Source organism: Manis javanica, chromosome 3 (genome assembly GCF_040802235.1).
Source record: "Manis javanica isolate MJ-LG chromosome 3, MJ_LKY, whole genome shotgun sequence".
NCBI lineage: Eukaryota > Metazoa > Chordata > Mammalia > Pholidota > Manidae > Manis > Manis javanica.
The window spans coordinates 101938717-101965108 of record NC_133158.1 but is presented as its reverse complement, the minus strand read 5'-3'; the positions used below and the strand labels follow the sequence as shown (position 1 = coordinate 101965108).

The following is a 26392-nucleotide window of genomic DNA, read 5'->3' as shown; positions in this document are numbered from 1 at the left end:
TGTTTGTACCCCGTCAGGCGTGTCAGCCCACACACGCAGCACTTTTTGCCTTTCCCTTTCCTCCCACGCTGATACTCTTCTCATACTCTCATCAGCAAATCAAGTTGGAGAACCTTTCCAAATACGGTTATACTTCCCAAACTATGTATTTCCAGCTTTGTTTCAAGCTTAAGTTTTAAAAAAGCTGACTTTTCAGATGAGTGGATTTAACAATTAAGAGCTCTAAAGATAAATGACTGGTGTTTGTGAACATATAACAAGTAAGCTGCCATTAAATGAGGATAGTAACTGCATTGTTATACTGGTCCCATGCCACCAAACTGAATGTGCACTTACATCCCACCAGAAGGCTAGTTTATGCTTCTGTATTAACCTGTTCAGATGCTTGAATGAGCTATTCATAAATGCCTCAATATTTCAAACATTCAGATTTTATAAACACCTACTTTGTACAAAGAACTGTATAAGAAATATAAGATGTAGCAATAGCCACTGACACACGGAAAAAACAAAAAAATGTAATCCATACAAATAAGTATTTAAAACAATATGTAATTATGTATCCATAAAAGGAATAAATGAGAGAAGTAAGCAATACAGGGAGAATACTATGTGAACCGGACAAGGCTTTAAGGAAACACTAAGATTAAGAAACAGAATGACACTCATGTAATTGAAACAAAAGCAGGAGAGTACCATGCATTCTTACATAATAATAATATTGGCCACAAAACTGTGGTAAGAAGAGAATTCTTGACTCCAGACACGGGCTCTAATTCACCTTTGTTTTACCAGGGTCTCACTGGTTCTTAACATGATATAAATAGATACTCAATAAATAATATTAGATATGAACTAAGCCTCCCTTTCTCTCTCTCTCTCTCTTTTGATTCTTATTTTGATTCTTATTCTCTCTTTTTTATTTTTATTTCAGCAACACAAACATTTTTTGGCAAACAAAATTTTGGTACCAGAACTAAAGCCTCAAAATGATAATGGGGATAGAGGCAGAGGAAATACCAACATGAATGCAATAATTTGGGCTTTGTAGCATTGCTTAAAAATAATTATCTCACTTTATTTTGTGTAGGTGCCTGACATACCTACCTTCATTATATGAAACATTCTCATGAAGAAAAAGCATAGTTATTGAAATCACTGCTTTTTTGATTAATAATTCCAATGGATATCAAATATTAGAAACATCCTGCTATTTTGATATTGCTATAGAAAAAGAAAGTTTTTCTTCACAATCCTTTCTACCTTTCTGTTCTTTTATTCATCAACGAGTGCTCAAGGAAAAATTTGCTAAGTGGAAGTAACAGTTTCATCAGCTCAATATTTTAAAAGCAAAATCTCATCATCTAAAATAGAGAAGATGAGATAACATCTGGTACATAATACCATACATGTAAATAAAACTTCCACATGATTTTCCATATTAAAACTTTTTTTATCTAACCCATACAGCCCTCATATCCATTCCAGTTAGAAAGAGAAAAAGAAAAGACCTCAGTGTCAAGGTCACAATATACTCTCATATTTTAACAATAGGGAAATTATAACACTAGAATAACCTGACTTTAAAATATACACTTTAGAATTTGCCCAGAGTATGTTTGTTCCAGTTTCCAAATGGTTCACTTCAGGGCAATATTTAGCACAGCAGAAAATGTTAATTACCATCAAATGCATTCTGAACAATTTCATTCTAATGCCATTTGCAACTGGTTCAGTGAAATTCTTATTTGAGCAGAGCTTTTCTGATTCCAGATCACTGATTTGTTTAAACAGAAATAAAAGGAAACCATGGCTGACTGGCTAATAGCCTTTCTCCAGCTCTAGATAGAGCATTAAAATAAGGAAATAATCTCAGACAAGCAAGTGACTAGCAAAGCTCAGTTCCTGCCTTGTTCCTAGAGGTCCACGTTGAGCCTAGTTTGGAAAACGTAAGCTCGGTTTTCCTAACTGCAGAGACTTTTCCATTTTGTAACTTCAATCTCTTGCTGCATTAGCTCTACAATTATTTCCCTGTGATATGGGCACAAATCATGTCAAGCTAGGGGTTGTATTGAGAACATTTCATACAAATAAGCATTCCATTGTGATATGGGCACAAGTCATGTCAAGCTAGGGGTTGTATTGAGAACATTTCATACAAATAAGCATTCCATTACATTAATACACCAATTTGTAGCACAATTTGGATGATTTAGGACAAGATACCTGCTAAAAAAGAATAGGTGTACACAAAAAGGAATCCACTTTTCAGGCCCCTAACTTATTTCTGAGGTGTTGAAACTAATTAAGAAATAAAAAGACAAGTTACAGTTTTAGCTATTTTAATAGTCTGTTTCCACGGTTTTGCTCTGGTTGGTCATTATTTAGACTACGTTCCACTTACAAAGATAAAATTGAAGTTAACTTGGAAAGTTTCATAGTCATGACATTATACTTTGAGCTGAACAGTCTAACTGTAGTACTTCACATAGGAATGACTCAGCACCCAGTACCTCTCCTGTGGTTGAAAACTGTTTCAGCACAGAGAGCTGCTTGCCTTTTATATCATTAGTATGACTTGATATTCAATCAAACCCCTAGCAAATGCATATGAACTACACTCATCTGCTCCTGAAACAATGTGTTTTTGGCTCTTCTATTTTGTTTTCATCTTTTCACCTTTACAACTAATAGCCTATTAGTTGGCTGCATTGCTATTAATCACAAATCAATGTAGGCCACAAGGAATAAAAATGTGAACTTCATTGTCATCAGTTTAATAAAAATAGTAACATAATGGCTGGTCACTGTAAACTGTTAATGGAAAAATGCATTTTTAAAAACTGAACACAAAATTTTCATGAGAGATTTCATTTTATACTACAACCTAAGCTTTTAAAATGTTATCTGTAATACCATAGGACTTGTTATCCATTATTATGATAGTCAAAAATGATTACAGATTTTAACAATATTCAAAGATCGATGTGAAATACTCTTTCTCAAGCTACATCTGTTATTTCCCTTACATAAAAATACCAATCAAAAACCTATTTTTATCATATCCTTATTTTTTGTTTGCCAAAAATATCTTTAATTTGAGCCCTCTTATTGTAAATGAAAGCTGGCTTTTTTCCTTTGCACCCCACAGTGCATGTTCCACATGGACACATATCTCATGGACGTCAGAAGTTTAAGCATGGTTTAAAAATGACATGCTTCAAGGAAAATATCTGTCCCTGACAATCGCTTTGCAAAATACTGCATGTTATTTACATAGTATATCTAGTGAAAACCCCTATTGGCATAGTAAGAAATTAATCAGGATACAAATCTTTAGAGAACAGCTCCAAGAAAAAAGAGAAATGAAAGAGTTTAACAACTGTAAATGAATTGAGTTCCCATACCAGACAGACTATTTAAGTCTCATTTTCTGGTTGGAGATGGTCTGTCTAATGACAGCATGACTGTGATATCCAGAATTACATTTTATGAGTTTTTGGTTCCTCTATTAAGGAGCACATGCTACATCTCCACTACAGCAACACCACCATTAAAATAAATTGTGTCATCATACTTAGAATGGCTGAACATGCTTTTGCAAATTCCTTATAGTCATTTATACACAGAGAGTAACTGAAATAGCTTATCAAGCCAAGAATCAGAGATATCTGACTGGCCAGTTATTTGATACGAAATTACATTTGAAATGTATTTCAAAAAAGCAGTTCTTAAGTATTTTAAAGGAATGAACTTCCCAAGACTTCTGTTTACTGGAGAAATGCTAAGTGACCTGTCTTCCTTGACAGGCTTACCAATTACACTTGACAATATTTTAGTTCTGGTTGTGTGTTTATTAAAGTCTTACCTGCTTATAGTATAGTGTACTGTTGTGCTCAGTTATGTGAAAATTCAATACATTCTCTAAAATGTCTACTTACTTTATTCAGAGCATACAATTTTGAAAATGTCTTACTCCTTGAAGAGAAAATGAGAATAATGATTAAAAATCAACAGCAACAACAAAAATAAACCCACTGGCCACCCAGGCCATGCTGACCCTATGAAGTGGGGAGCACATAATCGGGAGTATTAGCCTCAGAGGAGCAGCCACTGTGAGAGCCTACAATTCCCTCAGACCTTCCCTCACCTTTTCCAGTGAAGAACCTGCCCTTACTCCCAATACACTCTTTCTTTGGTTCAAGTATCTTCTTCAGTACCCTGTGCAGAGTGCTTTTCCTTCTAGATAAATCCTTACTCATTAGTACTTTTGTCCATGCTTCCTGATGCACTCCTTCTCTTTAATCACACCCAAATATATGACACATACCATAAGGTGTCACTTATATTGAGACTCAGTCTAAACCCTGCCAACGACAGACCAGATGGTGGAAATGATTCAGTGTTTAATCAGCCCAATAGGACACTGTGATGTCCTGAGAGATGAGTTTGAAATGAACAGAGTTGAAGTCTTGGCTTTGACAGTAAGTGGATATGTACAGCATTTGCAAGTAACTCAATACTTCCAATGTTGAAATTTTCCATTTAAAATTGAATCAATAATAGTAACTACCTCATGAACAAGTATGCATTGAAAACCAAAACTATTTACCTGAGTATGTCAGGTCAGGTGGAGGCATTTTTCATAAATTACATCTGATTTTTTACAATAACCCCCCAAATCTCAAATATACAACTCTTTAATGTATGAGAGAACTAAGTTTCAAAAATACAAATAGCTAATTCAGAGCCACAATTTTAATCCATCAGTTCCAACATGTCTCCCTTTCACACATCATGTTCTCTCCCTCAGTGAGACAGTGCGCATGGAAATAATTGCAAATGATACAGGTTCATAAGAGGTTTTATTATTGTTGCTAAGCTCACCTGGGCCTGGACAAGCCTGGCCCAGGAGAGTGTATAATGCAGAGCAGGCCTCACATCTCACAAAACAGCATAGCTTGGCAATGACACTACTACAAAACTATAGTAACTGTTTCTCTTTGTTCCATTGTACACATCATGAAACCCAAATCTAAAAGGCATATTATATAAAATGTGCACAATGCACCTGAATTGAAAGAATCTATATAGATGAGGCAGCTAACATGCAACAAGGATCAAAGAAGAGGGTATGACTGAAGTCATTGCCATAAGTATAGAGACAATTATCCATCCTATAATCTAATATGATTTCTATTTTATTGGTAACATATAACTCTACTATCATCTACCTTTAATAAAAGGAGAAGTATATACCTATCCCAGTTTTCTGTATTCTTTGAATTAGGTTTTATTGTTTTGATCTTAAAGATGATATAAAAATAAAACAAAATTGAGACACAAAGTAGTTGATTAATTTGTACATTACTTTAAATTTTTTTCTAATAAGTAGGAAGAAGATAAACATACAGTAGTTTGAGTAGTTTGAGGAAGGAAGACTATAAAACATGCTAAGCAAAAATATTTCTTTGCCCAAATAATATTGGAAAATACCATGCCCTAGTATGCTCTCTTGGAAATTCACAAAGAGCATAAGAATATTTAAGGTTTTGAGAAGTCCTTCAGTAAAGAGACTCATTTACCTGTATTTTTCCCTTACTTAAGTGGCAAGGTTTTCCCTTATGCAAATTCTACAATTTGTCTGTCAAACCAGTATTCGAAGAAAAATAATTGGAAATTTGCTGGCACAATGTATATCTCTCCTAAATAAACATGAAGTTCCTAATAATTGCTTTATTTCTTTCCTTTTCAGCGGACTGTGGTGGACCTTTTGAACTGTGGGAGCCAAACTCGACATTCACTTCTATGAACTTTCCAAACAGCTACCCTAATCAGGCTTTCTGTGAGTCATTTCTTTTCCAGGCCATAAGGAACAAATGTATATATCAAGATTATACGTCCTTCTTGATATAGCAAAGTGTATTACAAATTTGCCAAAGCTAGGTACACCTACCACATCTATTGAGTTACTTAATATAATTATAACAAGAAAAACAATAGTAATCACTAACATTTTTTTCATGTTTATTATGCACAAATTGTGCTCATGATTCATGTGTATCATTCCAGTCAATTCTCAATAATTCCTTGAAGCAAATGCTATCATTGTAATTCTCAAATTAAACGTTGAATAAAACTAGCAGGTGAAAGAGCCAGTCTTACTCCAGGTTCTACTCTCTTCATCACTCTCCTTGATTATGTATAAAAGGTCTACAGTGTATATTACAAATCTGAAATTCCATAGAATAAAGTCAGTGGAAAGCATAAAAAGTAAAGACCCAATTGTGACACCCACACCTTTTGTGAATACAGACTGGTATCAGTAAAGCAGGCAGCAAGAGTAATGTGATTAGATTCTCAGAATAAAAGGTGAATATTAAGGAGGGTCACTAAAAAATCAAAGTCTAGAGAGAAGAATAGTTTACTAAAGCAACACAAAGCCTGTCTTTGGGTCAGTACTCCTAGTAGAGGAGCTCATTAAAGCTGTGTAAAGTTGTGTCAAATATGCCGAGTCCCCCACCCATCCTACCAATATTCCACTTCAGTAGGTCTGGGAAACAGACACCTTCCTCCCATGGCCACCCCTGGTTAGTGACTCCAATCTAAATGAAGAAATACCCCAATTACCGTGAAAAAATGAGTTATTAGAGAATGTCAACTTTTCTTTCTTTCTTCCGTCAAATGACCCAGAGGTGAGTATTACTTCCATAGGAAAACTGAGTCACTATTATAGGGAGATAACTGATTCAAAAAAATAAATAGTCATGGATCTAATTAGACTCATAGGAGAACCAGAGATTATCATCTCTACTTCATATCAAAGGCATTTCTTAAACACATCATTTATACAAAGTAATGATCTAAAATATCCAAAAATCAACTGAACATTAAAAGAACAGTTTGGAAAAATTTATTAAATGTATTGACTTATGCACAAATATTTATTGAGCACTTTTTGTCAGACACTGAATTAAGTAAAGAAGAAACCACTGTAATGACATCTAGATGAGAATTTATATAAACTGTCAGGCATTACAAAATGCCCATTATTGTATAATAAGGGCCAAGGCATGATGCTTGGGAAGGACGTGGGAGATACTTACATATTAAAGTTTAGAGATAAGAGACCTTGACATTTTCTTGAATCTCCAAACAAAACTAAGGTTAACATATGAAACTGAGGGCATGAATGACTTTCACGCCATGTTAAACAGTTCGGATTTTATTTTGTAAGCATTAAGAAGACTGCAAAATGTTTATAGGAAAGTAGTGAGGAAATCAACCTTGCGTTTTAGATGGATCCATCCAGCTGTGGGATCAGAGACAGACAGCAGGAGAGGAGAGCCACCAGCAACACCAGCTAGGGGAGGAGAAACGACAGGGACTGGAACTCAGATAGTAGCAATAAACACTGAGAGGTATGGGATTCAAGGAAAATAAGAGGGACCATTGGCAGGTTTTGGTGACTGGATATGGATACACAGGAGAAAGGAGGTCAAAGAATCTGCAGAGGATTTTGGTGTAGAAAACCATGAGCAGAGAGATGAGTGGTACTATTCATGGAAATTACAGGAATGAGTTTGGGAAAGAGATAACTCTTTGTTCCCTTTATTAAATGTTGGGTTTGACATATGTACACCCATATAAGTAGGTTATAAATAATTGAATAAATGTACCTAGTTCTTTAAAAAAACTTGAAGAAAATAAAGACTTAGAAGTCATCATTATGTTGAAATGAAGTTCCTTAAGGGCGAATGAAAACTCAGAACGAGAAAGGATCTAGAACAGAATATAAAAACTAAGTCATTTAAGGAATCAATAAAGAACAAGTGTTTATTGGTACTAAGGCTGATAATTTTGTTTTGTTTTCAAAAACAAATACCAACATTTAATATGTATTTAAAAATGCCAAAATTTCTTAAATAAATATTAAAGCTTACTTTCCCTACAGGTTACATTTAAATTATCTCATTTTCCTTTAAATTCAACCATGGAAAATAAAACAAATGGAACTAAAATACCTTTTGATATAATAAATTTTAGATTATAGAAGTAGTAAAAGACCACTTGCAAGCTTTAAGTTTTCCATTTTATATATATAAAATAAAACAAATTTGATTGCAATAAATTATTTCAAATTTAATTGAAATTTTACTGTAAATATTCTTGAATACACCAGATATTTACACACACATACAACTTGGAATATTCATTTTCATGAAATGGAAAAGTAATCTTTGAAAGTGATGTGTGAAATTCTCAAGAGTGCAAAGCCATTAAGATAAATCAAAAGAAGTATGTTCTACACTAAGTATTGTTATTTATTATTTTTAAGGTGTTTGGAACTTAAATGCACAGAAGGGAAAGAATATACAACTTCATTTTCAAGAATTTGACTTAGAAAATATTGCAGATGTAGTTGAAATCAGAGATGGTAGAGGTGATGATTCCTTGCTCTTAGGTAAGTCGGCAATTTAAATATTTAATTAGTATCAGGACATTCAACTGACAGGGAGAGCATTTCCCAGTAAATGTAATTGCTCTTTTACAACTAGCAAAATGAAAATTCAAGAGTAGAATAACGTGTCAAATTCCATGTGGAGCTTTCAATACGGGGGTGTTTGCAATGATGACAGGATAGTATTTTTTTTTAACATTCTTGGAAAACCAAAATTAATATTTTTTGAGTCAGCAGTTCCTACCAGCTGGTCTCATGTCACTACAATAAGCATTATACCTTGGAGACGAAGACCTAAGGACACCCATGATGCAGTTTTCTATGAACTGTGTTTTCTTCAGATGTCCAAAGACAGCTATTCAATCAGGTTTCATTCCACTTCAAATTAAACGAACAAATTGTTTGTTATGTAAGTTTTTAATAATTTTATTTCATGTTTACTACTCTAACTGTATCTCAGTGAAATCAGTTAAATATAAGAGCTAATATCGTTATTTAACTTCTATCTAGTTTTAGGAAAGAAGTATCTCTTGATAAATCATACATTACATTATGAAGATGTATACAGGGTCAACTGTAATGTATGAAACAACACACTTTAGTAAAAGTGTTTTATCTAAATGAGCTTTGGACTCATATTAAGTATCTCCTATAAAATCCAGCCACATAGCTATCTAATCAGTATGCGATCATGAATGCTGTACCATGATATGAAGACTCAAGAAAGTACTTTCTAGAGCAATGAAAGAGCAGAGTGGTAGAGAGGGTCCCCAACCAGACTAATCCACCTCCTTACATAAAGTTCTCCCACAAAACCCCACAAAGCTCTCCAGTGCAAGCCTCGTCGAGAGGACTATGAGGGCCACACCATAAACAATGACAGTCTCAGCTGGGGTAGGATGCTAGTGCGAGGAAGAACTGAAGAACTTTGAATGTGACTTTGTATAAATAGTTATCAACACACTTTGAGTAGTTGCCCCATTTTTCAGGTTACAGTGTTTCCAATAAAAACTTCAGTGTTTTCATAATCTAAGACAAGTCCATTTCATCATTTTACTTCTTAATATTTATATCAACCATTGCAAAGGGAGTAAAAATTCCCAAAGGATCTCAGAATCATAGCATTCAAATTTGTAAGCAAGAAGTTCTTTTGAAACAGAATCACTTTCAGGGGTTCCAATATGTAAAATATTTAATAATGTGGACATTTAAAAAATTAGCTTAAGTCTTAATATTTTAGTAAAGAATATTTCATTCTTTATGAAACCCCCCAAAGCCCAGAGCTTAGTGGGAAAAAAATTTTAAACCACAATTTAGGTTTATATTCTCTGTATCTAATTAACCCATCCTTCAGATTAGGTTAATTATTCATGTCACAAAATACATCAAATGAATTTGGACAAAAATTTACTAAGGGAGACTATAATCTCTGTTGTTTTATAAAGGTCTTTAAAAGCAGGCAAATAATAATTTTTCTGGGATAATATGAGCTTAGAATAGTCATAGTGCTAAGCCAGATAATGTGATAAGTAATTCATCATTACATTATGAAGCTACAGAAACCTCAAGGAATTTGGAAAAAATCAATAGAGAAGTTGGCTTTCTTAGAAACAGTGTCCATAATGTAAAAGGTACACAATTATTCACATGCAGTGGCTTCAGGAGCAAGTCAGGCTGCCAGCTGCATACTTCTAGAAGATGGAACAAGGAAAGGGTATATTTCCTTCTAGATTCAAATGATCAACTCAATGTTATTCCGTTTCACTTTGGAGCAGCTGTGTACACGGGGCCTGGTCCAGTAAAGGACGTGTTTTCAACCACCAATACAATGACAGTGCTTTTCATTACTAACAATCTGTTGGCAAAAGGGGGATTTAAAGCAAACTTCACTACTGGCTATCATTTGGGCATTCCAGGTAAGTGCACTCGGGATTACATGGTGCATTGTAACTTTTGGAGCAAAATGATAAAAGCATATAGCATCTCCAGAATTGAATATGATGTGGAGATTTACATTCTAGTACATTCATTCGTCCTCATCTTACTGAAGATTTTCTTCCTTCCTTTACCTTTCTGTAATCACTGGCTGAGTAGGTTCAAAACAGGAATCCCCACTATTTTCAGCGGATGTACTTGCCCTTCTCTCTTTTTATAAAGAGTTGTGAATTTTGTTCACGAAAGGGGACCCTTTTAAATGTCAGATATTGGGTATTTGACGCTGTGAGACAAGAGGACTGTGTGTCGTGCTCCGGTTGCCAAGAGTATTTTCAGAGAACAGCAGGGAGACAGGCAAGTGAGCTGTTTGGATGCCAACAACATCCAATTAAAAAATTAATGTGATTAACTTGTTAGCAACAGCCAGTAAGCCACTGCCACGAAGGATGAAGGAATTTGATACTCATATTTGCTGGCATGCACAAGCTTCTTACCCTACATTTTTTATTATATCCATAACATTATCAGCAGGAAAAAACAGAATTGTTGCCTGCCTGCTCATCACGGATGTATCTGTATATATCTTTGTATTAATTTATAGAGGATGTAACTCTTTGCACTCAGCAATCTACAGAAAATGTTTCACAGCTTGCTTCTCCCCTTGGACTAGGATTTTTCTTACACTAATGCCCACAACTCCTTGGTTCTCTCTAAGTGCAAATATGTCAGGACAACAGAATACATGTTACTTTCACCATCTATCATTCCCTTATAGGACATTGTGGTCCATTTGTCTTAAGCTAAAATGTCTAAGGAAGTTGGTAGGGTTGGATCGTAGATCCTCATCTGTCCTGTCACCAAATCCCAAATACAGCTGAGCAAATATCTCTTCCTCCATTCACAGCTGGCCTAGACCTTTGACTCCATCACAGAAAGTTGAATGATTTCAGCTTTATTGAGAATATGGAAGGTGGCCTGTATCTTGTCTACACTCTGGCTGGGAAAATAAGTCACAATAATTATTATCCAAGCTATTTAGGTAGCTTAAGTAGGAGTGAGTGTTTGCCCAATCAACTAACCTGCCCATCTGGATTTTATGACTGGTTTTAGAAGCAGCTACAAGCAACGTTGATGTATCAATAAAAATAATCAATTAGCAAAGTACAAGCAACAAAAGTATTAAGACTATGATAAACATGTAGCATAAAAGAAAAAAATAAAGACTTGGAGATCTACAGAAAATAAGAATTTATTTTAAAATATAATACATTAAAAGAAAGAAAATATAGAAAAGGGCATGCTTTATATTCTTATAAAATTATAAACTAAAATAATTAATTTTATTTATAGTTATTTTTCAAAGTAGTAAAAACATATATCAACATGAAACTATCACTAGATGTTAGATATTTATGTAAATATATGTAAAATCAGAAACTAACTGCTTGAGAAAATATTAATTAAGACAATTTTGAGGCTATCATTTTGAATTGAGTCACTAATTCTGTCCCTTGATAATTTTGGTACTGCTGATTTTAATATGATAACTATGTTTGTCTGCCAATCTTGTATCTACTATTTCAGTTTCTTTCTCTTTGTGGTATACCTATAATTTTAATTTTAATTTAATATGTTAATCATTTGATTTTATGATAATTTTAAAGTATAGTTGGGTAATGGATATTGACGAGAAAATTTTGGTAGTTAATGTTTGGTAGTTAAATGTACTTTTAAGATAAAACAGACTTTGGATGAGTAAATGATAAAATAAAGTAAATGATATAATAAAGAACTTTGGGTAATAGTAGAAAACACAAAAGGGTTCCCACCATTATTTTTATACCTAAAATTATGACTCTCAACTTTTTCTAAAAAATTAATATTTAATTTTTAGCTCCTGATAATTTGCTGAACACTTGCCTCCCAAAATAATTGCAATTCATTTATCACTCAAGAAATTTGGAAAACCATGGACATTTTAGGGCAGAGTAACTTCCTATTTAAGCTCTACCACAACCAGATTATTTTTTCTGGTTTGACTAGAAGTCTCTGTTAATGATGTGATTTGCACAGATTTTTGGTCAATTGCACACCTATTCAAAAACTCTGGCACCAAAATTTCCACATAAACTGCTGCACAAAAGCATGATCAAGAATGAATGTTCAACAATAGATAGAGATGGAAAAACATGAGAGTCTGTAATGGGCATGCAGGATAAAACACCAAGCCATAATTTGAAAATAATAGGTATTCTCAAAGGAAGAGAACCAATCAAAACTAACAGTGAAGGTTATAACTAGGGATAAAGATATATACTTTCTGGATCTGATTAGTGACCTAAAAATCACGAAGTCTTACTGTTTTCTGTAAAAAAATTAATAGCCAGAATCAGTGTTGTAAAATTTCCTGCTTAAATTTTTAAATTTCAAGAGGAAAACTTTTCAGCAAATTCCTAAACAGAATAAATATAAACATTTTTCAAAGGCATTAAAAATCTGGTAAGCTTTATATTTTACCCATTTCATAATGAATACTGACAAACAGTGGACTGATATTTCTAAGTTTTTGAGTAGAAACTGCTGCAATTAAAAAACATATAGGCACCAATATCATCTGCATTTGAATTTGTTAGAATTATGCGCTCAGTTCTTCACAGTACTTCAAAATAAGCAAGCAAATACCTGATGCCAAGTCTTCTGGAGAAGAGGGCCTCACAACTCTTTTTTCAAGAATGATGTCATGGAATGAACTTTTGAAAGAAGTATACTTTGAAAGAAATGGAGATAAATATTAAAACCAACTGAACTAAGGAGATTTTTTTTATAAACGAATACTCTAATCAATAAGGGAGTAAATTTATTCATAAATTCAAACAGTTGAAATAATTATTGGGCATTCCACCATGTGCAAGAGAGAAAGCATTTGGACCAAAACTTTAGGGAAATAGTATGTCCTCAAGCCTATATTTTAAATTATAAATGAGAAAGGAGTGGGAAGGGAAGAACAAGTTATATAAAGGAAGACAGCAACAAATCTCTTCCATCAAAAATATTTTAATTACTGGTTTTTGCTAGATCTTGTAATGAGATAAATGCAACATCAAGGATTTTGAAAAATGTCATAAGCAATTTCTACTGTAGATAAAAGCCAGAAGAGTATCATCTATTGCTTCCAGTACAAAATAGGTAACAGATTTTTGGTGTAGGGTTTGTTTGTATTTGTTTGCCCTTTTACTAGATTTCAGTTGCTATGACTATGGTATTTAGGAAATAAGTCATGTACAGAAAACTGCCTTGATTGAAGCTAGAATGGAGTTGTCCAGGGCCATGACTCTGTGGTGAATATACCAGGAATGTGGCTTCACATTCCTCCTGGACACAGGACAGATGCTGCTGGGGAGGACAAAATGGAGTGGCAGAGTCGTCAGCAGCACAGTCCTCTCCCAGGGAGATTTTTACTCCAAAAGACTGAAAAGCAATTACAGAAACAGGGAATTGGCAGTGGAAGATAATCAAGCTGGTAATGAAAAGAGAGATTGAGCACACATATGTGTTTAAATTGGTGCTCTGGTGATCATTTTAGAAAAAAGTCCAAAAGGGATAACACAAATTTTCAGCATTTATGGGCTTCATTTATCTTCTGAGATATTTTAGGGACACCTTCCAAAGCATTCGATTGAAATATAAAATAATTGTGCAACATGTTTTGACATATCCTTCCTTTATCCTATTTTTAACATTTACATTTACATTAAACCAGAGCATATGAAATATGGATTTATTAAGATCAATCTTCTATAAATGTCCCTTGCTGCTCTTTTCTGATACTCAGAGTCTTAATTTGGAATTCAATAGCGTTTATCAGGCAACTGTGGAAGTGGCAGCTGATTACATTTAGAGGTTTAGTGCCCTCCCTAGATTGTGTGGCATGTGCCTTAAAGATCTATTCAGTTCCATTTAAAGTCAAGCATATGTTGACTAAATGAGGCAGGGATACTGAAGACTTCATAAAAAGATGGGGAAATTCAATTCTTAGAAATACTTCTTTTCCTTCTCTCACTATGGGCATAAAATGATCAGAAATAAGACTTCAGAGGCCACAGAGAGTTAACCTCTTGGATTAAAGACTTCTTAATGAAACCTAACTGTGATATGTTACAGAGAATCAGAATCCAGTGCATATATGTAAGGACATTTTTGAAAGAGTTTATTTACACCTCTCCTCAGAATTTATCTTTTCTATTCAGTCCATCAACAATAGATCATTTTGCCCCATTCAGCAATTTTCCATTCAATGTATTCACCTTACAGAAGAAAGTTAATTTTTCTAGATTCATAGGGTATAAACTTAATAGCTTTGGCTAGAGCACAAAAATGAATTATAATTTTCAAATCTTTATACATGCATATTTTCATTGAGATATTTAAATTTCCATTCAACATATATGTGCTTTGCAATTAAATGTACCAACTATACTAGCAAAAGAGCAAAATTATCAATCGATTTATCTATAATTAAATCAGCATTAAGAACTCATTTTTTACATGATGATTTAATAAGGTATGAAAACACAGTAATGAGATAATTTAAAAATAACCAGTGGTGACTAACATTCTCTAAGTATATTAAGGTATTTGATCATGGATATGTAATTAGGCTGTCAAATTTTAAAATAAACATAATGTATACCAAAGAATGGATTTAAAATAGAATATATAAATACAAACACATGTATACCTAGTTTTAAGCCTCCTATTTTCTAAAGGAAAATTAATACCAAAAAAATAAAATACCAAGTCAGTTAAAATATTAATGCTTGCCCATAGAATATGTAGTTATCTTAGCCCATTTATATCTCACTAATCTGGTTTAAAAAATGTGTGTTTGTAAAACAAATTGATAATTACATTTACAAGAACCTTCCTAAGAGTATTATATTTGATAGGGTAACCTTGTTCTTTCTGGCAATAAAGATTTGTAGTAACAACCAGCCTAGCCATGTCTTCCTTCAGACATTTATTAAGTTAATTTACATTTGGGTTGAAAAAAATACTGAATTTTTAAAAGTTTAAAATAAAGCACACAAATAGCTCCGATTATTGTTGTAAGATACCCAGAGGAAAGGATTAGATGTAATTTCTTGTTCATGTGGTTACTTAGATGGGAAAATAGCACAAAAAGTGGGGTGGAAGTAATAATGTTAACTTAAAAATATCAGTGAAAGGGATGATTTTTAAACATTAATATTGTTACTGTTAAGAATGTTATTGAACATTTAGTGTATTGATAACAGTATACTAAATACATTTCTGTTTTTAAAAAATTACTGTTACGACCCACCTGAGACATAAGTAGCATTTATTCCCATTTGACAGCCAAGGAACTTCAGTCTCAAAAAGATTAATGTATTTTTCCAAAATCAGAAATAAGTGAAAATAAAATGGCTAAACTGCAGATCAAACAAGGTCATATGATTCCAGAGCCTGTTTTAACCACCATTTAAATTCAAATAAGTAAATTTTCTGCTCAGAATTCATAGAATCAATTTCTATTTTTCAAATCAATAATTACCATCAGCCAATCAATTGCCTAACTTAAAAATGTATTTTTTGAAATCGTACTTTTAAAGATTGCTTTATGTTGTGTCAACTCTACTACTAAGGTTCATACTGATTTTTTCATGTAGTTGAATTCACTTAATGGTGAATACATATCTACTGATTTCCCACTTTGTGTCAAACCTGGGCATATAAAGATGAAGAAATAAGGCATTATAGATATTTCAGCTAGTAAACTATTCAATTTCAAGAATGGACTCAATGAGAGTATAAACAGAAAAAGCTTTATTTTTCCTCGTCTACTTTATTTTAACTCTCCCTTCTGCCTCTGGGTATTTCAAGCAGATCTCTTCACTTATCGCTATTTCAGATATTAACTGGGTAATTAAGACTAACCTTTAGATATTAAAACATCTGTCAAATACAAACTGTCAAATACAATTTCAAAACTTTAATATCTAATTCAAAGTTTCTCTTATCTCCCAACTCAGGCACAACCTTAGCCCAATAACTTAAGGTAATGAGGGTAGAAATACTGTCTTTGAATCATTTTCCACATTTTTCCCCCTTTCACTTTCCCATTGCTCCAATGTCGGAGGAGAGGCAGACAGGAAATATCTTTCCCTCCTGGAATTTTCTTCTGTCCAAGAACGGCTCCTGTCCCAGTGCTCCTAGCTCTTTGGTAAAACAAAGCTGTGGGTTCGTTGGAGTGGTCTCCTCCCACCCTTTCCCAGGTCAATTGTCACTGTGGCCATGGGTAGTACTCTTCCTAGATGATCTCTTATAACCCTGCTCAGCTCCTAGTCCCCACCCCCAGACCCCATCCCTCCATGTCTCAGTGCTGGAGCCTGCTCGTCCTGTCTGGCAGCTGCCACTCAGTGACACTTGCCAGTGTCCACTGGCAAAAAGGAACCACAGGCTCTGCCCCACAATTGGAGAGAATGCAGCTGTTTTCCTCTGCTGCCCTTTCTTTTCCCAGCTACCATCCAGGGAAGTTCCAGCCAGCTTTCTGACTTCTGAATTCATTACAACAGAAGTGAGCATCAATCTTTAGTTATACAGTTATCTGCCCACAAACTTTAGGAAACCAAAGTCACCATATCCCATAATATTTTTCACTGTACTTCAGTTTAGTCTTATATTTTTCACAAAACGGATCATGATATCACTTCATTTGCTTTTGGCCAGCGTTCCTTGTTATGAAATGGGATGGAATAAAACAGAATAAGGGTATTCAATGCAGTTATATGCACGCGTGCACACACACACCTCTGTGTGTGTCCTAGGGTATGGCTTAAAATCTCTTACCATAATCACAGTTGAAAAACAATCTGAAGTCCCCCAGCCTAGTCTCCTGGAAGCACCAGATCTTGGGATTCTGCGGTGGAATAAACTTCCAGGTGGGGAATGAGATGCTAGCCTCCCTCCTTTAAGGCAACACAATATGATCTGGTTGCCTGCAGGCATCTCCCATTTGTGTGTTGGATGGCACCATCTTCCCCTCTACCACTTTGAAAGCACTCCTCCTTAAGGACTCCTTCATTTTTTTTTTCTTTTAGGAGAGCAAGGTACTTTTTTTATTTAGAGATAAAGTGAAAGAACAGAGCTCCCCCGGCTTATGCCAGGAGGGGACAAGAGAGTCCCAGGACTCCTTCATTTTTTAAAGAAAAAAATATCTATTTTTCTTTTACAGATGAAAATAGGTGATGGGTATTGATATATTCTGGACCATTCTGGGCAGATTTTTAGTAAGTGTAGTATAGCTATATTTAGTACTTCTCTTTAGAGTGTTATAGTATCAATGCTCTCAGATTTGGGGCTACAACTGAAATTTAAAATAACAGAAATTATTTTCAAGTGCCATAACATTTGGTCATCATAAATTGAGAAAGTCTCTATGGAAATTAATACAATTTCGTTTTGAAACCATTTTAACTTGAATTGTGTCTCCTTGAAAATAATGCATTGTTTATGATTAATATTCTCTAATAGCTTTCAAAATACTAGTTCCCCTGTTAATTTTACCAAGTTTTTTGCTTCCTCATTATGATCTTCCATGCACCATGCCTGGGAGGAGTCATGAAGCCTTTGCACACCCACGGCCATCTCCCTTCTCAGGGATCCAGACCTCAAGTGCCCTTGGAGGATCTCGTATTGGCATGCAGCTATCCCTCCTAAGTCATAATCAGAAAACATCATGAGGGAAGCAAACGCCTTTTCCTCCGTGGTATGAGGGCAAAACCCTTTAAGACCTAACAAATAGTTCTGGGAAATGGCATTACTCACTCCCTTCAAATAATAAATATTTCCAGTGGGACTCCTCACAACTCAAACTCTGGACACCACAAACTGCATCCAGATCGCCTCAGTCCCTTCCTTATCCAGACTCTTCATTTGCCTTCTGTTTCTTTCTGTGCCAATTAGATCCCCATTTCCAACCCTATTTTACTTGCTTTGAGCTCCATTCCCAACTTTCTTTAAAGTTACTCCTATTTCAGAGTTTCCATTTCTTTGTGACTACTTACTCTCACCTGACCACACTTTAACTGAGCTCACTGTTTCCAGCCTGGTCCAACTTCAGTCCCACCAAAGGCAACTTCCACTTTTCTATATAATAAAGGTTTGGGGGTGTCATTTGGATGGTGAAACTAAGGACTCTTTCTATGTTTGTGTAACAACATTCCAATGGTTATTGCTTGTATGTTCATTTGGGATGGAAGAGTTTTTTGAAGAGAGACTAACAGCGATTATGAGGGAGGGGTATATCCTAAACCTCTGCCATCTCTTGGAACTGCACTGCCTTCTGTTGCAAAGGAGATGCCGAAAGTTTATCCACACTCTTCTCTAGCTACAGCTCTGGCTCTAACACTACTATTGTGGAAGTATTCTGCACAATAAAGTGTATTGTCTTACTCAATATTGAAGCAAGCTCAGCCATGCACTGTGGCAAAAGGCTGATGTGTAAAGAGGCAGAAATGGGATGGGTGCTCCAGAATAATCTATTTGTCACTTCTTTATCCTATACAACAAATATTCTTTCCCAATAGAGCCTTGCAAAGAAAACTATTTTCAGTGTAAGAATGGAGAATGTGTCCCACTGGTGAATCTCTGTGACAGCCTCCCGCACTGTAAGGATGGCTCAGATGAAACACATTGTGGTATGTTTTATGTTTAGAAAGATACTTTTATCGATTTAGCTTCTACATTTCGACTGCACAAATGTGAAGGAAGTCTATGAATGTGTTTATTAGGACATGTTTTGGTGTACTGGGGGTAAAATCATTTTCTGCACCTCTGCAGTCACCACTCATTCAAGAGAAGTTAACATGCTCATCCCGATTTTTGTTTATTTGCTTAACTTTAAGTCTAGGACAACCCATATTCAGGTAGAAAGCATAAAATACCATAGCGACAGTAGCTCACACCAGGCACTGTAGACCCTCTTATTGACCATTACACTCTGTAAATTGCTTCCAAATGGAGACATGCCCCTGTTTATTTATAACTGACTTTCTTAGAATTGGTCCTTTTCATTCTTAATTCTTCAGTATTTACTCCTCCTGTTTTGTTGAGTCTTCAGTTTGGCCTTACTTCGAGATCTCTATGACATTATGAGTAGTGGCTACTTTTACTATGTCTTAATTTTATTTCTAAGCAGATACTTAATGTAACCTACTATGGGCCATGCACTATTGGTAAGTGCTATAAAACAATCTCAGCATAATAAGAATTAGCTCTATTTTAGCCATGAGAAAACTGAGGCTTGGAGAAGGTAAGTGGCTGCTAAAGATCACAAAAATCCCAGTTTGGCATTTTCAGTCTAAGTCTGTAATTCTAAAGTCAATGCTTTTACTTTTCTCTCAAGAAGACAAAAATGCAAAAATAACATTAACTTACAGAATTCCAATATGGTATTTGTGGGTAAAACTATCATCACTGATGTTTTACTAGTTTGATACCCTAGCTTGGCTTGACCCAATCCCTACCAAGCCATTAATGGCCTTAACACTCCATCCAAAATGCTTGTAAGGTAGGGGGGAAGAAACCTGTGCTTGTAAGGTAGGAAACCAAACAGCAAAAGAACAAGGCCAAAGAAAATAGTTCCTGGAGAAAGAAATAGGAAGAAAAATGCCTAGAGTTGTTCCTGAACTTGAGTTTTCCTTCTTTTACAGACTAAGTTTGTAAGATATGGCTTTCACAATTAACTTTATTTTCATTTATTTACTATACTGATACACAATGAACTTGCATACCTCTGTTTTTTCCATTTGTATGGTTATATAAAAGAGCAAAATTAGGTCTACTGTATTTGTATTTTTCAACTGAGGCCTTTGAACATACACTTAAGAAAAATTAGTCAATTTCTAAACTCTAAATATTAAAAATATTGCACATTCAGTTTAGAGTTCATCATATACTTCTATCAATTTCGGTCAAAATGACTTTGCATGTAATCTAATCTCTTTAGTGCGTCTTTTCAATGACACAACAAACAGTGGTTTGGTGGAGTTCAGAATCCAGAACACTTGGCATGTAGCTTGTGCTGAGAACTGGACCACCCAGATTTCAAATGATGTTTGTCAACTGCTGGGACTTGGGTAAGTACCTCTACTCAGCTCCCTTTTAAGAGATTCCCAAACTTTTTTATTGGTATCACAGTGGGTTTATTAAGAAATTTAAAATGTATGGAAGGTATGAATTTAGAAAATACACAGGAAAAAGGATAAAGAAGCAAAGGAAGAAAATAAAAATTTTGATTAATCCCCAGTCTCAAAAGATAACTACTGTTAATAGTTCTTATATAAATATTGTATGAATATATGACAATTGTATATTATAAAATCATATGAAATACACCATGCTCTGTTTTGTAACCTACTTACATAGTATTAACCTATTTTCTCATGTCATTAAATATTTTATAACTAATCACAGGGTACCAGAGAACACATGTTTTGCTATATCTTTGTAACATGTTCACAGTAGGTCTTTAGGAACATTTATAGCAATATAATCATTGTGAGAAAGGACATGCAAAATGTCAAGACTTTCCCAAGAAGGGTAAGACACAATTCCATATTAATGCCTCCCAAAAATGTATTATACTTCCCAGCTTAATGTCATAATATATAACATCAAAGTTCACCATATTCATTTTTTAACCTTCCCATCAGTCTCAAAAGTAATGAGGTTAAAAATAGAAGGTAGTAAGTTGTAATAATTTGCTTCTTTTAACTTGTAAAACTTCAATTTACAATTCTGATCCTTTGGTGTTTGTATTTGGAAGATTTAAACATATTGGGCCACATAGTTATTTTATCACTTACAAAAGTCTGTAAATGTAAGAACCATGTCAGTATTTTCTGTTACTGCATTGTTAACATCTAGACATATCCTTGTCTCATAATACAGAGGCTAAATAAATATTTGTTGAAACAATTATTCATTACATATACCTATATGTTTATATATATATATATATATATATATAGTATATTTAGGTATCTAAATGTTTGCTGAAAGTTGTCCAATTACAGATCATAATCATTTTCCTTCTGTCCTAAACTGGGGAACGGTTTTCTAATTTATTCTTAAAGATGCTACAAAGCTACAATGGAAAATAATCCACATCACATAGTCTCAACATTTGGCAGTTAATCTTAACTATTCCCAGTTCGTCAAAATCAAATGTAAGTGGTTGCTTCTTTCTAACTAATTAATAATTCATATAAACCAGAGTGTTCATCCTATACACAGATTTTCAAAATTTATTTCAAAATGTTTATTTTTTAACCTAAAACATATTTTTCACTAGAAATAGAGTTGGTACAGTGGTTCGGTCTTAGTGTAGCCCATAAGAGCTGTTTAGTTTCTAGAAGACTGGGAGAATTATATTGTCCAGATAATATCCAGCCACCACATATAGGTATTTAAACCATAGGAAAATGTGTTGAAGTCCTAATTTGAGTGTTGGAAGTGCACCAGAACTTCTTGCAGTTGGATTGAGAGCTTTTACCTCCTAAAATGCGATTCATTCAAAAACAGCCTTTCCACATGGGAAGGAGTTGAGACATAAAGAGTCCTGGAGAAGAGTAAGTTGTAGGGGGATAATGTTTTTTGATAAAGAGTCAACAAAACACTGAACCTCACAGTTTATTTTCACTTCAGGTAAAGTACTGGGTAAGTGGCATTGATTCCGGATTCCTACATAAACGTTGATTTTAGTTCAATAATGAGTTGATACAGGTAAGGCTCTAGGAAGTCATTTGCTTCCACTATTGAAGTTGCCAGTAATGCTGAGAAGCTGTTTTATAGACTTAGGAATTTAGTAAAGATTAGACTAAGGAGACTGGTGACTTGACTTTGCTTCCACAACTGACAAATCTGAATGCTCCAGACGGTGGGGTTTTCACTGCAGAGGAGTTTGTGTTTCAATTCCCCACCTATCTAAGCATCCCTATGATTATAAACCCAGCAATTTTTCCACTGTAGTTTTTGTGTCTTAAGTAAATTGTTTCCTACAGATTAATATGGGTATTCAGATGAACTATTTAAAAGGATAAAAAAATTGAACACTCTTTGATAGTTTTTAAATGAATTTGAATGAAATATGTTGTGTGATAGCATAATGCTGATTCTTATAATTGCATGCAAGCATGTATTAGAAAGAAATCATGTATCTTTATTACTTTTTAACACTTGCTAATATAAATAAACTATTTTGATTACTTCCAGATCAGAAATTTAAGCATTATATTGTGTTTGTTCCATGGATGAACAAGACATCGTTTTTGTTTTGAATGTGGTGGGGACAGACAAATGAGTAGGTCATTACACTATAATGTGATAAATACAAAGAAGTATAGGAGAACCTACATAATTTGTGCATGTCAGAAAAGGCTTTCTAGAAAATGGCCTGTGCTGAGTGGATGGCAGCCGTTTCCATACACCAATGTACTTTCTATTTACATGTTTTCCCCAGCCAGATTTTACTCTCTAGTTCACTGACCTCATTTCCTATGAATGACAGTCCTTCCAGAAGGAAACAGGGACAAAAAACTAGATTTTTATTGTATCTAAGACACGTAGTACATCTCACTGCCTTGGAGACAATATTTTTGATGAAGGTCAGCCACTTGCTTTCTTCAGAAATGAGCCAGGTAATTTCTGCAAAGACTTTAATCTTTGGGCCTGCAGTTATTAAACAGCCGCCATAGTGTTCTAGTAATTTAAAGAAACTTATAGCCTTAATGAGAATTTGTCTAGACTGGTGCATGGTAACTGAAAGAAAGCTTAGCGAGTTTAAAATGATGTGTTTGGTACAGTGGAAAGTAATTTAGGAGTCAATTTATTAAAAAGGGACTGTAGTCTCTCAAGATTATTTATGCAGATAGGGTACAAAATGCAATTCCCCAAAGATTTTAGTAAATCATATGAGGCAGATTTCATCAGCCTTCCCTTTTTTTAAATGACACATTTTCATTCCCTGCCATTTATAGCATGCATAACCAAAAAGTACTTTAAATAACATTTTCATCTTTCTGATCAAAGTATGAAAGAAAACATTTTATACTGATGCAAGAATAAGTATTAAAGAAACTTAGAGTAGTGATTTTTAAAATGATATTTCCTAGGAAATCAAACTACCCTGTTACTAACCCATAAATGAACTATGCAGTTGATTAACCATATAAGCCATTAAAAACCAGAAGTCATCAGGTCTGGACAGCTTTACAGAATATAGGAAATATGTATTAAAAATAGTTACATGTATCTCCATTAAGCAGCCTATGAAGAGTTGGTATTAATTTTTTTATTAAGGTATTATTAATATACACTCTTATGAATGTTTCACATGAAAAACAATGTGGTTACTACATTCACCCATATTATGAAGTCCCCACCCACACCCCATTGCAATCACTGTCCATCAGTGTAGTAAGATGCCACAATTTCACTATTTGCCTTCTCTGTGTTACACTGTCTTCCCGAGACCCCCCACACCATGTGGACTAAACATAATAACCCTCTATCCCCTACTCCCTCCCTCCCCAACTACTCTCACACACTCCTCCCCTTTGGTAAGGGCCAGTCTCTTCTTGGAGTCTGTGGGTCTGCTGCTCTTTTGTTCCTTCAGTTTTGCTTCATTGTTATACTCCACAAATGAGGGAAATCGTTTGGCACTTGTCTTTCTCTCCCTGACTTATTACACTGAGCATAATATCCTCCACCTCCATCCATGTTGTTGCAAATGGTAGGATTTGTTTCTTTCTTATGGCTGAATAGTATTCCATTGTGTATATGTAGTACATCTTCTTTATCCATTCATCTACAGATGGATACTTAGGTTGCTTCCATTTTTTGGCTATTGTGAATAGTGCAGCAATAAACATAGGGGTGCATACGTTCTTTTGAATCTGAAAACTTGTATTCTTTGGGAAAATTCCTAGGAGTGGGATTCCCTCGTCGAATGGTATTTCTATTTCTAGTTTTTTGAGGAACCTCCATACTGCTTTCTACAATGGTTGAACTAGCTTACATTCCCATCAGCAGTGTAGGAGGGTTCCCCTTTCTCCGCATTCTCGCCAGCATTTGTTGTTCTTAGTCTTTTTGATACTGGCCATCCTTGCTGGTGTGAGATGATATCTCATTGTAGTTTTTATTTTCATTTCCCTGATGAGTAGTGCTGTGCTGTGGAACATCTTTTCATGTGTCTGTTGGCCATCTGAATTTCTTCTTTGGAGAATTGTCTCTTCATATACTCTGCCCATTTTTTAATCAGATTATTTGCTTTTTGGGTGTTGAGACATGTGAGTTCTTTACATATTTTGGACGTTAACCCCTTGTCAAATATCTCATTTACAAATATATTCTCCCATACTCTAGGATCTTTTTATTCTGTTGATGGTGTCCTTTGCTGTACCAAAGCTTTTTAGTTTGATGTAGTCTCATGTGTTAATTTTTGCTTTTGTTTCCCTTGCTCAAGGAGATGCGTTCAGGAAGAAGTTGCTCATGTTTATATTCAGGAGATTTTTGCCCATGTTGTTTTCTAAGAGTTTTATGGTTTCATGACTTACATTCAGGTCTTTGATCCATTTTGAGTTTACTTTTGTATATGGGGTTAGACAATAATCTAGTTTCATTATCTTGCATGTAGCTGTCCAGTTTTGCCAACACCAGTTGTTGAAGAGGCTGTCATTTCCCCATTGTGTGTCCATAGCTCTTTTATCATGCATTAATTGACCATATATGGTTGGGTCTATATTTGTGTTCTTTAGTCTGTTCCATTGGTCTATTGTTCTGTTCTTGTGCCAGTACCAAGCTGTCTTGATTACTGAGGCCTTGTAGTAGAGCTTGAAGTCAGGGAGCGTAATCCCTCAGTTTTATTCTTCCTTCTCTGGATTGCTTTGGCTATTTGGGGTCTTTTGTGGTTCCACAAGAATTTTAGAATGATTTGGCCTTGTTCATTGAAGAATGCTGTTGGTATTTTGATAGGAATTGCATTGAATCTGTACATTGCTTTAGGCAGTACATCTTGACCATCTTGACAATATTAATTCTTCCTATCCATGAGCACGGGATGTGTTTCCATTTATTTGTATCTTCTTTAATTTCTCTCATGAGTGTCTTGTAGTTTTCAGAGTACAGGTCTTTCACTCCCTTGGTTAGGTGTGTATTCCTAGGTATTTTGTTCTTTTTGATGCAATTGTGAATGGAATTGTTTTTCTGATTTCTCTTTCTGCTAATTCATCATTAATGTATAGGAATGGAACAGATTTCTGTTTATTAATTTCGTATCTTGCAACTTTGCTGAATTCAGATACTAGAACTAGTAGTTTTGGAGTGGATTCTTTAGGGTTTTTTATGTACAATATCATGTCATCTGCAGACAGAGACAGTTTAACTTCTTCCTTACCAATCTGGATGCCCTTTATTTCTTTGTGTTGTCTGATTGCCATGGCTAGGACCTCCAGAACAAAAGTGGAGAGAGTGGGCATCCTTGTCTTGTTTCTGATCTTAAAGGAAAAGCTTTCAGCTTCGGCTGTTAAGTACAATGTTGGCTGTAGGTTTGTCATATATGGCTTTTATTATGGTGGATGAACTTTTTGATATATTTTTTAATTCATTTCCTAATATTTTGTTGAGTATTTTTGCATCTATGTTCATCAGTGATATTGGTCTGTTTTACTTTGTTGTGGTATCTTTGCCTGGTTTTGGTATTAGAGTGATGCTGGCCTCATAAAATGAGTTTGGAAGTACTCCATCCTCTTCTACTTTTTGGACAACTTAAAGGAAGGTGGGTATTAGGTCTTCACTAACTGTTTGATAAAATTCAGCAGTGAAGCCATCTGATCCAGAAGTTTTGTTCTTAAGTAGATTTTGATTACCAATTCAATTTCATTGCTGTTAATTGGTCTGTTTAGATTTTCTGTTTCT

At 34.7% G+C, this 26392-nt stretch overlaps 1 protein-coding gene across 1 annotated transcript in view; it reads left to right on the top strand.

Annotated features, from left to right (window-relative positions):
* TMPRSS15 (transmembrane serine protease 15) overlaps positions 1 to 26392 on the top strand; it is a 120619-nt gene that overhangs the window by 55431 nt on the left and 38796 nt on the right. Inside the window, exons 14-18 of the mRNA XM_037012626.2 lie at positions 5756 to 5845; positions 8339 to 8464; positions 10237 to 10377; positions 19003 to 19113; positions 20424 to 20553. Of these exons, the coding sequence (XP_036868521.1) occupies positions 5756 to 5845; positions 8339 to 8464; positions 10237 to 10377; positions 19003 to 19113; positions 20424 to 20553 (598 nt within the window). The remainder of the gene's footprint in view (positions 1 to 5755; positions 5846 to 8338; positions 8465 to 10236; positions 10378 to 19002; positions 19114 to 20423; positions 20554 to 26392) is intronic.